Here is a 14764-nt window from a genome sequence, read left to right as displayed (position 1 = left end):
GGCCCTGGCGAAGCTCATCAGGAAGAGGCTTACGCACCTGATCGAGGTGGTCGTCCTATAGGTAGTGAGGGGCAGCCTGGCTTAGTAGCACTGAGATTTACTACGTCGGGGTTGGTGTCAGAAGGGTTTTTCCTGGTGACGACAAAAACGGCGGAGTCGAGAGAGTGGCTACTAAGTCAGGACTTCGGAGAATTGGACGGCCACTGGATCATCTCGCTTAAGCTGGAGCAGAATAGGGTGCAGGTTTGGGTTCCGGGAGATACGGACACTGAACACGTAAAGCAGTTCCTTTATGCGCAACTCAACATTGCCGGCCGGAACTCAAAATTCTGGACTGGAAGGCAGTAGGTAGGGAGGCTCTAGAGCTGGGGACTCGTCTGACCTATACGGTTCCTGATGGAGTCGAGGAGAGCTGGGGGCCGGAGAAGACCAAGGTACTGGACTTCTCGGCTACCAGTGTACGAGTTCGGATTCTGAGGGCTAATTCAAATCAACAACCCTCAGAATCCAAACCAGAAGGGACTACAGGAGAACCCGTGCTGAAGCAGGAGAGCGCAAAAACCGACGATGTCTATACAGGAGGAGAGAAGAGTATGGATGTCGCTGGCGGTGAACTCTCCGAGTAGCAGCTCGGGGACAACTACACTAAACACTGAATGAAAAGGAAGGGCGACACAAAGGGAACACTACACAATAACACACACACAAACACACACACAAGCATATGCCAAGTAAACCTCCAACATTGCAAGGACGCAATGTCCGAGTTAGGACAGTATGTTAGGAGGGCCAAAGTAGACATAGCACTGCTGCAAGAACCGTATGCATGGAGGAATCAGGTGTCAGGCCTGGGACATCTAGGGGTAGCTCTATACTATGAACATAATGGTGAGCTACCTCCTAGAGCATGCATATATGTGAGCAATAATCTGAGAAACATGGGCTTATGTTACAGAGACCTTGTTGCGGTGGAAACTTACTTCATAGAGGATGATGGGAGAAGATACAAGGTGGCGCTAGCGTCCTGCTACCTGCCGGGCGATGGAGTGGCACCAACAAAGGAACTAGAAGAAATGGTACTGTGGTACAGAGGTAAGGGAATTCCCCTGATTATTGGCTGCGATGCTAACGCACATCACGAGGTGTGGGGTAGCACCGACACCAATGAAAGGGGTGAATCAGTGATAGAATTTATAATCAGCAATGACCTAGAGACTATGAATATTGGTAACACACCAACGTTCGTAACGAGGGCTAGAAAGGAAGTACTTGACATCACCATGGCAACGAAAGAGATGAGCGATAAGGTAAGGGGCTGGAGGGTGGATGCGGAGGATAGCATGTCTGACCACCGCAGAATACTCTACAGTATCGAAAGCCGAGTAGAAAAGATGAAGGTGAGAAATCCACGCAAAACCGACTGGGCGAAGTATGAAGAGGAGCTAAGGGAATTGGCTGACTCGGGAGTCAGGTATGAGAATGTGGACGACCTAGAAAATGGGGCGCGCAGACTGTAAGAGATCATAATAGGAGCTTACCACAAGGCATGCCCGGAGAAGCTGGTACAAACTGGCAAAGGGCAGCCATGGTGGAACAGAGAACTACAAAAGGTAAGAAAGAAGGTGCGTAGGGCAATGAGAGTAGCGACAAAGAGGGACGACTCTCAGAGCTGGGAAGCGTACAGAGAGGTCAGGAACAAATACACCAGACTGAGAGAGAAAGCTAGACAAGAGGGTTGGAGAAGGTTCACGGGAGACATAAACAGCTACTCGGAGGGGGCGCGAGTGGTAAAACTGCTGGCGGGAGACCGAAGCGAGTCAACTGGGCAGCCTGTGAATGGAGACCTAGTCACAGAACCGGAAGAGATATTAAGCGTCATGTGGAAATCTCATTTTCCTGACTGTAAGGAGGCGACAGAAGGTGAGAAACAGAGTGGTCGGGGGGGGGGGGTTCCGACTGGGCGGCGGCATTGGAGGTGGTAGAGGAGGAAAGGGTAGAATGGGCGATCGGCTCCTTTGCGTCCTTCAAGGCTGCGGGCCCGGACGGAGTCCTACCGATACTACTGCAGAAGGGTTATAGATTCATAAAAGAGGACCTGGTGAAATTGTACAGGGCAAGCATAGCACTAGGGTACATTCCGAGGGTATGGAGAGAGGTGAGGGTGGTCTTTCTGCCAAAGCCGGGTAAGAAATCGTACCAAGAAGCGAAGTCATTTAGAAGCATAAGTCTATCGTCGTTTGTTCTGAAGGCTTTAGAGAAAGTGATAGATAGGCATATAAGAGAGAAAGTGGAAAGCAGTGGGGACCCGCTGCACGGGAACCAGCATGCTTACATGGCAGGAAAGTCAACGGAGACCGCTCTACACAACCTAACGGTAAGGGTGGAGAGGGCACTAGAAACGAAACAATATGCATTAGGCTGCTTCTTCGACGTAGAGGGGGCCTTTGACAAGGCAACTTTCGAGACCGTGGAGGAAAGCCTAAAGAGAGAGGGCATCCGACCGACTATAGCACAATGGATTGAGAGAATGCTCAAAGGAAGATCCATAACGGCGGAGCTAGGAGGAGTAGTAAAGACGATTAGTCCAAGGAGAGGGTTCCCACAAGGGGGATGTCTGTCCCCCCTAATGTGGTGTCTTCTGCTAGACTCAATGGTGAAAGAGCTGAACAGTGGAGGCGTGTACATGCAGGCGTACTCTGATGATGGAGTGCTGCTAGTGAGAGGGACGGTTATCAGCGTCATGAGAGATATAATGATAAGAGGTCTCAGACAGGTACTGGGATGGTGCAGAGAGAGAGGACTGGATCTCAATCCGTCGAAAACAAAGCTAGTGCTATTCACTAATAAAAGGATAAAGGAGATAAGACCCATAAAGATACAAGGCACGGAATTAGAATTGGTGGATGAGCTGAGATATCTGGGCGTTACTCTTAATAGTAAACTCAGGTATAAGACTCACATCAAGGAACAAACGGCAAAAGCTATAAGAACACTGTTTCAATGCAAAAGGGCAGTGGGAAAGAACTGGGGATTGAAGCCGGGAATGATGCACTGGATCTACAAGGCGGTAATATTACCCAGGGTGCTATATGGAGCCGTGATATGGTGGCACAGGGCATAAGTTAAAGAATACCAAAAAGAACTAACCAAAATACAGAGACTAGCGTGCCTCATGATGACGGGGGCGATGAGAATGACCCCGACACACGCGATGCAGGTAATGCTAGGTTTGAAGCCTCTAAGGACTGAAGTGGAGAAAAGAGCCATGGAACAGTGGTATAGAATGAAAGCGTGCAAGGAATGGAGAGGAAGCTGCGTGGACAAGAGACACGCACTGAAACAAAGAGAGGCGTTATCAAAATTCGAGATGCTGATGGCTAAGAATGACCTCATAAAGAGGCAGGAGATATTTGACAAAAAATATAGAGTACATATAGGAGAGAGGGACAACTGGAAGGTGGAAGTCAGGCACCCAACGACTATCTGCTTTACGGATGGGTCAAGAAGAAGCTCGACGAAACTAGCAGGGGCGGGCATAGTTATCCCTAAACTGGGAGAGAAAGTATCGGTATCACTGGGTAGGTTTGCCAGCGTGTTCCAAGCAGAGGTATGTGCTATAGCGCGCTGTGCGCGTATAGTGAATGAGAGTATGCAGCAAGAGGGCGCTGTTGTAATATATACAGACAGCCAGGCAGCACTGAAAGCACTAAAGAAACCGGTCACCTCCTCTCTAGTGAGAAAATGTCGAGAGGAGCTGAATTCGTTAGGCAAGCATAGAAATGTCACGGTGGCATGGATATCAGGACACCAGGGGGTGACAGGAAATGAGAAAGCGGACGAGCTAGCGAGAATAGGGGCGGAGACGGAATATATAGGTCCGGAACCGGCTCTGCCTATGTCAGCGGATGTCACAAAGGGAGTCATCGAGAAGGTAAAAGAGATGGAAGCACAGAGAGAATGGTCAGAAGAAACTGGATGCAGACAGTCGAAGATGATGATTAAAGGGATAGACCACAGGAGAACCAGGTATCTCTTGAAACTAGGTAAGAGCAGTTTGAGACTGTTAACAGGTATTATTACAGGTCATAATACTCTCAATAGACACCTTAAGATAATGAGAATCAGTGCAGACGCCTCCTGTCCACACTGTAGTAGGGAGGAAACTAGCTTTCACTTACTAGCAGAATGTAATATGTACGCGGCACCGCGTTATAATACATTCGGTAAAGACACACTAGCAGAAAACGAACTAAAGGATGTCGAACTTAAAGATGTCCTTCTGTTCTGCAGGAAAACAATAAGATTTGAGGAGAATGGTGTGGGAATGCCGCCGGGACAGTAACCTGCAGCTCCAACTACAGGGAATTGGGCTGAATGAACACGACATGTGATCGACAGCCCGCCTGCTTCCGGCCGGGCGTCCCTACACTACATCTACATCTACATCTTCTCTCTAGGTATAATTAGAGTCAATAGTTATTCAGCTCATTCATAAATATAGGTAGGTCACGAAGATAGTAGATTCACTATTCACTCAGGCAGCCGCTCACAAACACATCTACTAAAAACGGGACCCTATTACTAAGACTCCGCTGTCCGTCTGTCCGTCTGTCTGTCTGTCACCAGGCTGTATCTCATGAACCGTGATAGCTAGACAGTTGAAATTTTCACAGATGATGTATTTCTATTGCCGCTATAACAACAAATACTAAAAAGTACGGAACCCTCGGTGGGCGAGTCCGACTCGCACCTTGTCGGTTTTTTAACTTAGCATGCGCTGTCCAAATTGGATCAATAACCTACTTTGAATAATTCTTTTCCAAAGGTAAAGTTAGTTGGTACGTAGGAATACGGAGGACAAGGCATACGAAAGCTAACGTTTTTTTAGCACAACATTTAAATGTAATATTACTTGGTTTACCTTCGCATAATACCGCTGAAATGGGTTGTTACTGAAATAAATAAGATAACATAAATTGTAAGGAAGTTAACGATATAAGTACACTCGAACACTACTCTTTAACATGCGCCAGACATACAATGGTAGACATATTTTGAGCCTTATAGTAGCGAGAATGGCAATGGCGCTAACAGTGAAATTACCTATGAAAACATAAGAAAAATTTATCAAATCGGTCCAGCAATCTTTGAAAAATTGCCTAATTTTCCGTGGTGAACATACACGTACAAACAAACATGATGATTAATTTATTTGAATAAATGATTTATTTATTTTACATTCATTAAAAACAACGATTTACCTATTTCAATATTGAAGTCGTGTATATAATACAGCTATAGAGGACCAAGATAACTCATCACAGACTTTACTGTGGCAAAGAGTGGAAGTAACACTAAAAACATCAAATTACAATGAAAATATGACGTTAATAAATAGTGGCAGTTTGCGACCTTACCTCCTAAGACCCCGCGTACAAATTTTTGTACATAATCCACAATCTATTTTGAAATTTTGTTGAGTAACTAAGGGTTCCAAATTCAAAAAACAAAACAAATGCTTCTGGGTCTCAGGAGGTTAAAATGTTAATTTTAAGTAATGAAAGTAGAAACAATACTAAGTGGCATCCTTGCGAGCTTTTATTTCTACCTAAGCATCTAATAACATCACATTCACACACATCACATCACATCGTCTACACTATCGCATTGGGAAACTGTAGATACTAGATAGCTGTAAGATTTATTAAATAAAAAATAAAAAAATACTTGTGGTAAACTACGATAGCTTAACGAGATAAGAGAAACAAGCTAGTTCCACATTAATTATATACTGTCAAATAACGGCACACTAGAGTCACAAGCACAAAAAAAAGAAGTAAGAGTACAAGAGTACAAAGCACAGCACAGTATAGTTTAAGAGAAAGTCAGAGTAAGCACGGAAGATAGAAATAAGAAAGAGTACATAAAAAAGTAAAGCTATAAGCGTATTCGGCGCGCACGCAAACCGAGTCGGCGCGTAAGCATTAACCGTTAGATCTGCGGCGAAACGAACCGAGCGATAAGACAAGTACCTTACGCCGCGCTCGCATCGCGCGAATGCGCAACGGTATTTGAATATAACTGAAACTAAGAACTAAAAGATCCGTCGCCAAATACTTGTTCACAAGTTGTTGTTTGTGACATAGGGCTTCCAATACCGGGATCCCGGTATTTTTATTAACTAACAAAATATGCAAAACGTAAACTACCCATCGAAAAGTTTATATTCGGCATCACTACGAAGCTTTTCGCGCATACATCTTGCGTCGTCCCCTCGTTTTACGATTTGACAGCATTCTCTGTCTTGCGCACGCGACGTGGAGCGCTAAAGGTGTAGCCAGTCGGTTCTCGGTGCTTATAACGTGAAGTGATGTGTACGAAAGCTTTAAGCTATGCTGTAGTTGCGCGCCGGCTGCGGTTTATGTGAATTTCACAACTATGTAAGTACCTATACATATATTATTTGTTTATTACATATACTCGATAAGGATCAAGTTACGAGATGGTTTATAACTCATGTCATGTTTCTTCCGAAGGGAGAAATTTACCACGTGGATCTATATATTTAAATACTTAAGTACAATAGATAACTTTATTTGAATAATAAACAAAATTTATATTCAATGACATTGACGCACAAAAAAGGTTGATTATAAATTGCATTTGTAAGATTTGTAATGTTTGAATATTTAAAAAAAAACATAACAGGTATGGGTCTTAGAACTTGAATTTTGAATTTTTGTTTAAATGTGCGCGTTTTTCGAGTTGTAGACTGATTTTTAACCGACTTCAAGATTTCAAAAGGAGGAGGTTATCAATTCGGTTGTTTTTTTTTAATGTTTGTTACCCCATAACTCCGTCATTTCTGGACCGATTTTGAAAATTCTTTTTTTGATTGTAAGTATATACATACCGATTGGTCCCGTTTTGGTCAAAACGCAGTTCTGATGATGGGATCTATGAGGAATCGAGGGAATTCCTCAAATGTTAAAGGCATACATATAGTGATTTTAGTATTTTCATCAACAAATCAAGCATTTACATTTAAAAAAGTGACATTTGATGAAGTGGAACTGCTGATGATGATCAGAACGGAACTCTTCAATGACGCATAGTTCACGTTTGGCGATTTATCCTCTTCGTTATGATTGGTAAGCAAGTTAGGTTTTCAAGACACATTTTTCGAGTTGTAGAGTGATTTTTAACCGACTTCAAGATTTCAAAAGGAGGAGGTTATCAATTCGGTTTTTTTTTTCTTAATGTTCGTTACCCCATAACTCCGTCATTTCTGGACCGATTTTGAAAATTCTTTTTTTGATTGTAAGTATATACATACCGATTGGTCCCGTTTTGGTCAAAACGCAGTTCTGATGATGGGATCCATGAGGAATCGAGGGAATTCCTCAAATGTTAAAGGCATACATATAGTGATTTTAGTATTTTCATCAACAAATCAAGAATTTACATTTAAAAAAGTGACATTTGATGAAGTGGAACTGCTGATGATGATCAGAACGGAACTCTTCAATGACGCAGTTCACGTTTGGCGATTTGTCCTCTTCGTTATGATTGGTATGCAAGTTAGGTTTTCAAGACACATTTTTGTCAAGCTCGAGTTCTGATGATGGGATCCATGAGGAATCGAGGGAACTCCTCAAATGTGAAAGGCATACATATAGTGATTTTTGTATTTTCATCAACAAATCCAGCATTTCCATTTAAAAAAGTGACATTTGATGAAGTGCAGCTGTTGATGATGATTAGAAATATCAGAATGGAACTCTTTAACGACGCATAGTTCACGTTTGGCGATTTGTCCTCTTCGTTATGGTTGGTAAGCAAGTTAGGTTTTAAAGACACATTTTTGTCAAGCTCGAGTTCTGATAATGGGATCCATGAGGAATCGAGGGAACCTCTCAAATGAGAAAGGCATACACATTTTTGTATTTTCATCAACAAATCCAGCTTTTACATAAAAAAGTGACATTTGATGAAGTGGGCCTGCTGATGATGATCAGAATGGAACTCTTCAACGACACATAGTTCCCGTTTGGCGACTTATTCTCTTCGTTATGGACCCAGACCCAAACTTGGACCTGGACTTTTTTTGAACTGCGATCCTCACAGAACTGAACTGCTATCAGAAAAGTGGGTTAGGTTAGGTTAGAACTGTGACCCTCACAGAAACGAAATGCTATCAGAATATTGGGTTAGGTTAGGTTAGAACTATGACCCTTACAGAAACGAAATGCTACTAGAAACGTGGGTGGTTTTACCTCATTTTAGTTAGGCAAAAGATGCTGTCTTTTTCATTTCATTGTATGGAGTGCACCATTAACAATAAGTAACCTTTCAACGGCATCCCCCATTGAAGTTGGTTTTTTTTTCTTAAAAATTATTATTACATTACAAGTGGGGAAATTGCTAATTATTTATTGATTTTTAAATTGATTTTATTTTGCATTTCAATTGTATTTAACCTTAAAGCTTAAGCTAATCAGCTTAACAAATTAAATTATTAGGTATATTTTAAGTAAATTTTAGTACAATGATTTAGCCATGTTAAGAAGTTAAGATGTTGTCTTTTATACAATGCACTGTAAGTGCTACTTTATTTATGTTAGAAAATCATTGTACTAAAATTTGGTATTTTTATTTCAAGTTTACTTGGTTCCTATATTTTTCAAAAAATCCCGGGATCCCGGTATTGAAGTTGCCAATACCGGTATTAATACCGGTATTGGGAAACGTCCGGTATTTGGAAGCCCTACTGTGACACTAGCGACGTCTGTGACCGTAATATTTAGTTACTAACCTATTACGACTAATTCACGTAGGTATACTCACGTTTTTAGTTTTCTGTGTGGCTTTCTTAAAAACACCACCTTAAAAGGATGTTTGTATTAAGCATCTATTTAGTTACCTAAAGTCAACGCTGATGGAAAATTTCGTACACGAGCGTATTTTTCTAACAACTGTACCTACTACACTATTGTAGTCCACTGATAAAGCAACGATTTTTTGTAATTTTGGGTTAATTTTATTGTTTGTAAAAATTTACATGTAAAAGTGCCCCTGTGGCCTATTTGCTAAATAAATGTTTGATGTTTGATTGATTTTAATTCCAGTAGTCGAACATAGATGGTACGCTGTAGCCGATGGTTGGAAATACATGCTCGTGTAGGGAGTGTAGGGACGGAATTACTCGTAGACGCATTTTGCCTCATTGACCTATTGAAAAAATGTTGGCCAGCAAAATTAATAAATAAGTCTTCTACCAACCTATACAAGCATTAATCACCTTTACAAATATACTTTTTAAACCACGTGGACATAAAATGATTCATGAAAAAAATGTACATAACATATTTTAATTTATAATAGATTAGCTGATGACTTAAAGATACTCCAAGGTAACATATTCAAGCTCAAATTGACTAGCTGGCTTATGGACAGATGCTTTTATAGTATTAAGGATTATTTGAACAACTGACATTGCAATTTGAATTATTATTAGTTTTATACACAAAAAAATTTTCATTGAATTTTCATATTTTTACTAATTATTCATGTTTGTATTGCTTTATGATTTGTTGTTAGAATGAGCTCCTCTGTAATGTTTTTTTTTTATGAAATAGGAGGCAAACGAGCAGACGGATCACCTGATGGTAAGCGATTATCGCCGCCCATGGACACCCGCAACACCAGAGGGGTTGTAAGTGCGTTGCCGGCCTTTAAGATGGGAATACGCTCTTTTCTTGAAGGTTTGAAGGTCATATCGGTCCGGAAATACCGCATGTCTGCACGCAGACTGAGTACACTGGACTTGTTTTTTTTTTATATGATCTGCATGTATGTACGTGACTTCAGTGCAAGTACTGAAGACACGTACAAATATTGAATCTTTGAATCTTATTATTAAAAAAAGTCATAACATTAAATCCATATTATTTAAGCCCCGATTACAAGAAACAATTCACGCGTAGCTCGTGATACGCGTGTGGTACCTACTAAAATAAAGCCAGGGCGCACTTTCTAGCTTTTATGATATTAGGGCAGGAGTATAATTATGTCATATAATTAAAGCTTTGCCTTCTTTCACTAATAACAAGAATAGTCAAATTTATTTACGCTCTTGGCATATTAAAAGCGAACACGGATTTTGAGTCGGCTTTATCGGTATATTTTGCTTATATCTATTTTGGCCTCCGATATGGCGTACTTCTCTGGGGAGATAGCACAGACACCAAAGATGTATTCATCTTACAGAAAAAGTTTATACGAATATTAGCGAACGTACACATTTCTAACAGCTGCCGCCCCCATTGTATACGGTATAAACTGTTAACGTTGCCCTCAATATACATATTGGAACCTGCACAATTTGTCAGACAACACACATAATTATTCCTATTAAAAGTCGATACGTGTAAAACTAGAAGTCAATATAGACAAAGCTGTTACTACCTAGACCTAACTTAGCTATTGATAAAAATGGACCACGGTATAAATATGTAATATGTATCCAAATTTTTAATAAGATCCCTAATGCTATCAAATACGAACTAAATGATAAAACTTTTAACTTTAAAGTGAAAAGCCTATTAATAGAAAATTGTTATTACACAGTCGAATCATTCCTGGAAGATAATACGTTAGATAACTATGACACTGAATTAGTGTAGGACTTTTAACTTGTAACTTGGCATATTGCTGCCATCACTTTAATATTCATTGACATTCATTACATAAATAATTATAATAATAATTTAACATGTTAATTCAATCAGACATTATTATAACGGTGCATTGTTGACGTTGCTATTGTTGAAGTTACTAAATTAATTTATGAGACTAACTAATAGGTTACTAAACTACCGATACGCTAATATGTTAATTTTATTATGTTACCTTAATTATAATATGTAGACTAGAATTAATAGAATAGAACTGTACTATTGTGTGCCCTTACAGGGTGTCATGAACTGTCTATATAAAATATAACACCTTATTATGTACATGACAATGCAATATTGAATAAATGACTAATAAGCTTTCCTGACATAATTATTCCTAGTTATATTATTCAAGGCCATAAAATAAACATAATAGTTTCTTTTTTCATGATTACATTTAATTTTGTGATTGGTAGAAAAGTAAAACTTAGTGAAAAATGTAATAATTAAGAAAAGCCATAAAAATAATTAAAACAGACATAAGTTAAGGCAATAAGTTTTAATACTATGACATTTAATGTCATAGTATTAAAACTTATTGTCCATAAAAATAATTGGATACATACAATTGTATTCAGGTAAATCTAAAGTTGTAAAGAAGCAAAAACTGATTTTTTCAAATTGTTTTTATTTTGATTTAATAGTAACAATAAATAAAGCTTTACAGAAAAAAATTAAACTACAATTAACTAAACTAAAACTACTATAAAACTAAAAATCTAAATCTAAAATGGGCCCCCGTGGCATGGTGCCGAGGATGCTGGCAGCATTTCCTCGCTGGATCGCTATGCTCAGCGTTGGGCGAGGAAGCTGCCAGCTCTCTTATCTTCGGTCCCATCCACCAGCCGTTTCGCCAATTGCCGATATAGGCCCTGTGCTGCGGGGCCCCACGGACCAAGAGTCTCGACTCCAAATGCAACAAAGTTGTAGTTGTATTGTTTTTATTAGATAAATATAATAAGGATGGGCCTTTTTATCCGAATGCGGTACGGGAAGTGAAAGGTTATGATTTTAGCAGTCTATTTATTATATTTTGTAGTTTTGGTAGTAATAAACAGATAAAAATAAGATACCTACCTAAATCTTCATCTACCTAATTAACAAAAATATTATTATCTCTAAACTAGTAGTTTGCTCCGAACTATTAACTCGCGATTCGCCAAAAACATGCTATTGAAAAACTGTGGAAAAGCCTAGACTTTTCATTTGACTACGGAATTAGGCAGAATGGATTCATATATATATATATATATATATCAATTAAATTTTCGACGCAATTGAATAAAAAAAATATTATTAGTATTAAGGAGCCTTTCAGGTCCTCAGATATATTGATAATTGTATCAACATTATGAGAACAAAAATTGAGAAATTGAATATGGTGGCCTTTTTTAACAATTTTGACTACAGATTCAAATTAAGAGACCTTTCGGTTTAGGTTCCTCAAATATCAAGGTAGGGTTAGGGTAGGTAGATATCTAGGGCACCTTGGAAGAGTGCCCAGTGTGGGGGCCAGAGCGGGCTGACATGATAGCCATAGTGGGGCCGGACCTGTCGCTGCCGGCCGTGGTCAAGTCCATGGTCGACAGTGACAGGTCGTGGCAAGCTGTAAAGACCTTCTGCGAGGACGTAATACAGCAGAAGGAAATGGCGGAACGGGCCAGGGAGATCGACCCAACGGCCGACCCACGGCGCCGCAAGCGTGCTCGACGCAGACGGGTCGCACATGACCGCCGCCTGCCTCCGTAGGTTGACCTCAGGATGACAGGCACAGGGACGCCTGCCATCCTTCACACACGAGGTCCCTGAGAGGGCGACCGTACTGGGTACGGTCCATAAGGAAACGAGGCCATCAAGGGCCTCCGGAGGCGGCGGTCCGCAAACACGGACTGGTACTGGTGGTGCTGTAGAAGTAAAGCGCGAGCGTTCCTACAGCCCACCGCTACATCACAATGGCGGCAGACGGGGGGGTTGTTTAGTGGGTAGACTTGGGGCCCCATTAGCCCAAAACAAGGAGTCCCACATAACCACTCGGGTTCGTCCCCGTGCCCGAGTGGTATGCGTAATTGCATTTTTCCCCTCCTAAACAAAAAAAAAGGTAGATATCTAGGGGCACGTATTTAACCGGTCAATGGTTAAAAAAAATAGAAATAGTTAAAAACTGTAATAGATAGTGACGAAGCCCTCCAGTGGTGAAGGCCGGATTCGAACCGGCGTCTTTAGCTATCGCGGCTAACGCCATGAACCCCTAGGCCACCCCGCCACGGCGGTGCCCGTCCGAATTTCTCGACTATATGCCATCTTAGTAAGACTAGGCGTCTTTGACCAGCTCTAAGGGCAAGCAGTGCGCGCTTGCACCTCCTAAACGAACTCCTTACGGATTTACGTTATAGCGAGAGAGACTGGTGCTGCCATCTATGAACAAGTTTGAAATAGTTACTAAAATTAATACTTTGGCAACTAAAGCGGAGCATCAAATTATTCCAATTGAGTAGTATTTTAATGCCATTACAGCTTTTGTTTATTTAAAGGCAGGTACCAATTATTTATTTAGCAACTGAATTAGTATATTGGAGATTATTTGTGAAGCACATTTTAACAAGAAAACAACTATCTATTAAATTAAAAATGAAGTTCTTTTAAAATATTTAGATAGCAAATTAAGGTAAATGCTCACTTAAAATTTGTATTTCGACCATCATTACTTGAGCTGTCATTTTAATATAAAAAAGGATCCTAAAAAAGTTATTGTGGGCGTATAAACATTGAACCTATGGCACAGAATAAGTAATAGTATTATCATACAGAACGGTCACGCACCGCCCCGCCCCGACTCGAATTACCTCGCCCCGCGACAGCAGATTGACGGCCGTTTGCCGGCCGCTCAGTACTGCTTTTAAGCAACATACTCACACTATGACGCATGACGCGTGTATAGACGTGCCGTGTACAGACGTGCCGTTCACACATGGAAACGCAAGTGATTTTTCATGTATAGCGTGTCCGCCCTGGGTAGAAAACTTAAGGTGTTTGATTATATCGTGGTTAAGATAATGTTTATGGAATAATAACGGAATGTTAAAGTGTGTACAAACATCACTTTTATATTTTAGTAGGCTACTACTAGTGCGCCAAGACAGTTCCAAGCGCGTGAGATACGTAGCTATTAGGTAGAGTCGAGTTCATAAATATACCGATACTTTTTTTACAAAACTGACAATTGATTCCGTCGAGATACTGTGTATTTAAGTTTTCTTTTTTTTGTAGGTGTAGGGATTTAAAAAAATCGGCACCATTTTTTTATCATTTCTACAAAAAGAATTAATAATATTTTTCAAATGTCATAAATGTGAACAGCGAGGTACGTAAAGTAGCACTTTTTGAGTAAGTAATTGTATTAAAAATCGATTTACCTACTTAATGAAATACTTAAGCTCGAAATATCAAATTTGTAAAAACCTTATGAATCTTATGATCATTCAAACTATATAACACCCAATAAACGAATTACCTACCTTCCTAAGATAAATTCTTAGGTCTTAGGTGATCTTAATAAAATGTAAGTACCTAATCTTAATAAACTATGGTCTAAATAGCCAATTTTGAAAACTGTAATGGTCTTTTTGCCGGAAATTTACCTAATGAACGAATTACCTGAATTTAATATGGCATTTTGTATTTGTACGCTCGCTTCGCTCTCTCGGTACTTACTTGAGTATTTAAGTCCCAGTTAATTCTTACATGCTCCTCCTGGCCTCACTCACAATCACACCTAACGATCTCGATAACCTAACCTAACCCAGGACTAAATTTTTAAAATTTCATATTACTCAGAAATATGAATATTTTAAATTTAGAGTACCTTGAAAGATTTATGTGCGACGACGAGTGTGCCTAGGAGAAACGTGTTTAGATTTAACTTAAACTCGAATTGGTACTTATGACCCGAACCATGTGCCAAAATAAAGTATGCTGGTCTTCTCCGCTATGACCTTATGGCAGTCCACACTCGCTGTTAATACAAAGGC

General features: G+C 40.2%; 2 protein-coding genes across 2 annotated transcripts; both read left to right on the top strand.

Moving 5' to 3' along the window:
• The first annotated feature begins 758 nt into the window (after positions 1 to 758).
• LOC134753754 (uncharacterized) lies at positions 759 to 1517 on the top strand. Its single transcript, XM_063689690.1, has one exon. It carries the CDS (start codon positions 759 to 761, stop codon positions 1515 to 1517), a length of 759 nt encoding a protein of 252 aa, XP_063545760.1.
• A 117-nt stretch (positions 1518 to 1634) lies between these two features.
• On the top strand, positions 1635 to 10685 carry LOC134753753 (uncharacterized). The gene is made up of 4 exons (XM_063689689.1): positions 1635 to 1920; positions 2256 to 3067; positions 3158 to 4043; positions 10630 to 10685. The coding sequence occupies exons 1-4, from the start codon at positions 1635 to 1637 to the stop codon at positions 10683 to 10685; spliced, it is 2040 nt and encodes a 679-aa protein (XP_063545759.1).
• Positions 10686 to 14764: the final 4079 nt, after the last annotated feature.

This window comes from Cydia strobilella, chromosome Z (assembly GCF_947568885.1).
Source record: "Cydia strobilella chromosome Z, ilCydStro3.1, whole genome shotgun sequence".
Taxonomy (NCBI): Eukaryota; Metazoa; Arthropoda; class Insecta; order Lepidoptera; family Tortricidae; genus Cydia; species Cydia strobilella.
This window is presented reverse-complemented; position numbering and strand designations above follow the sequence as displayed.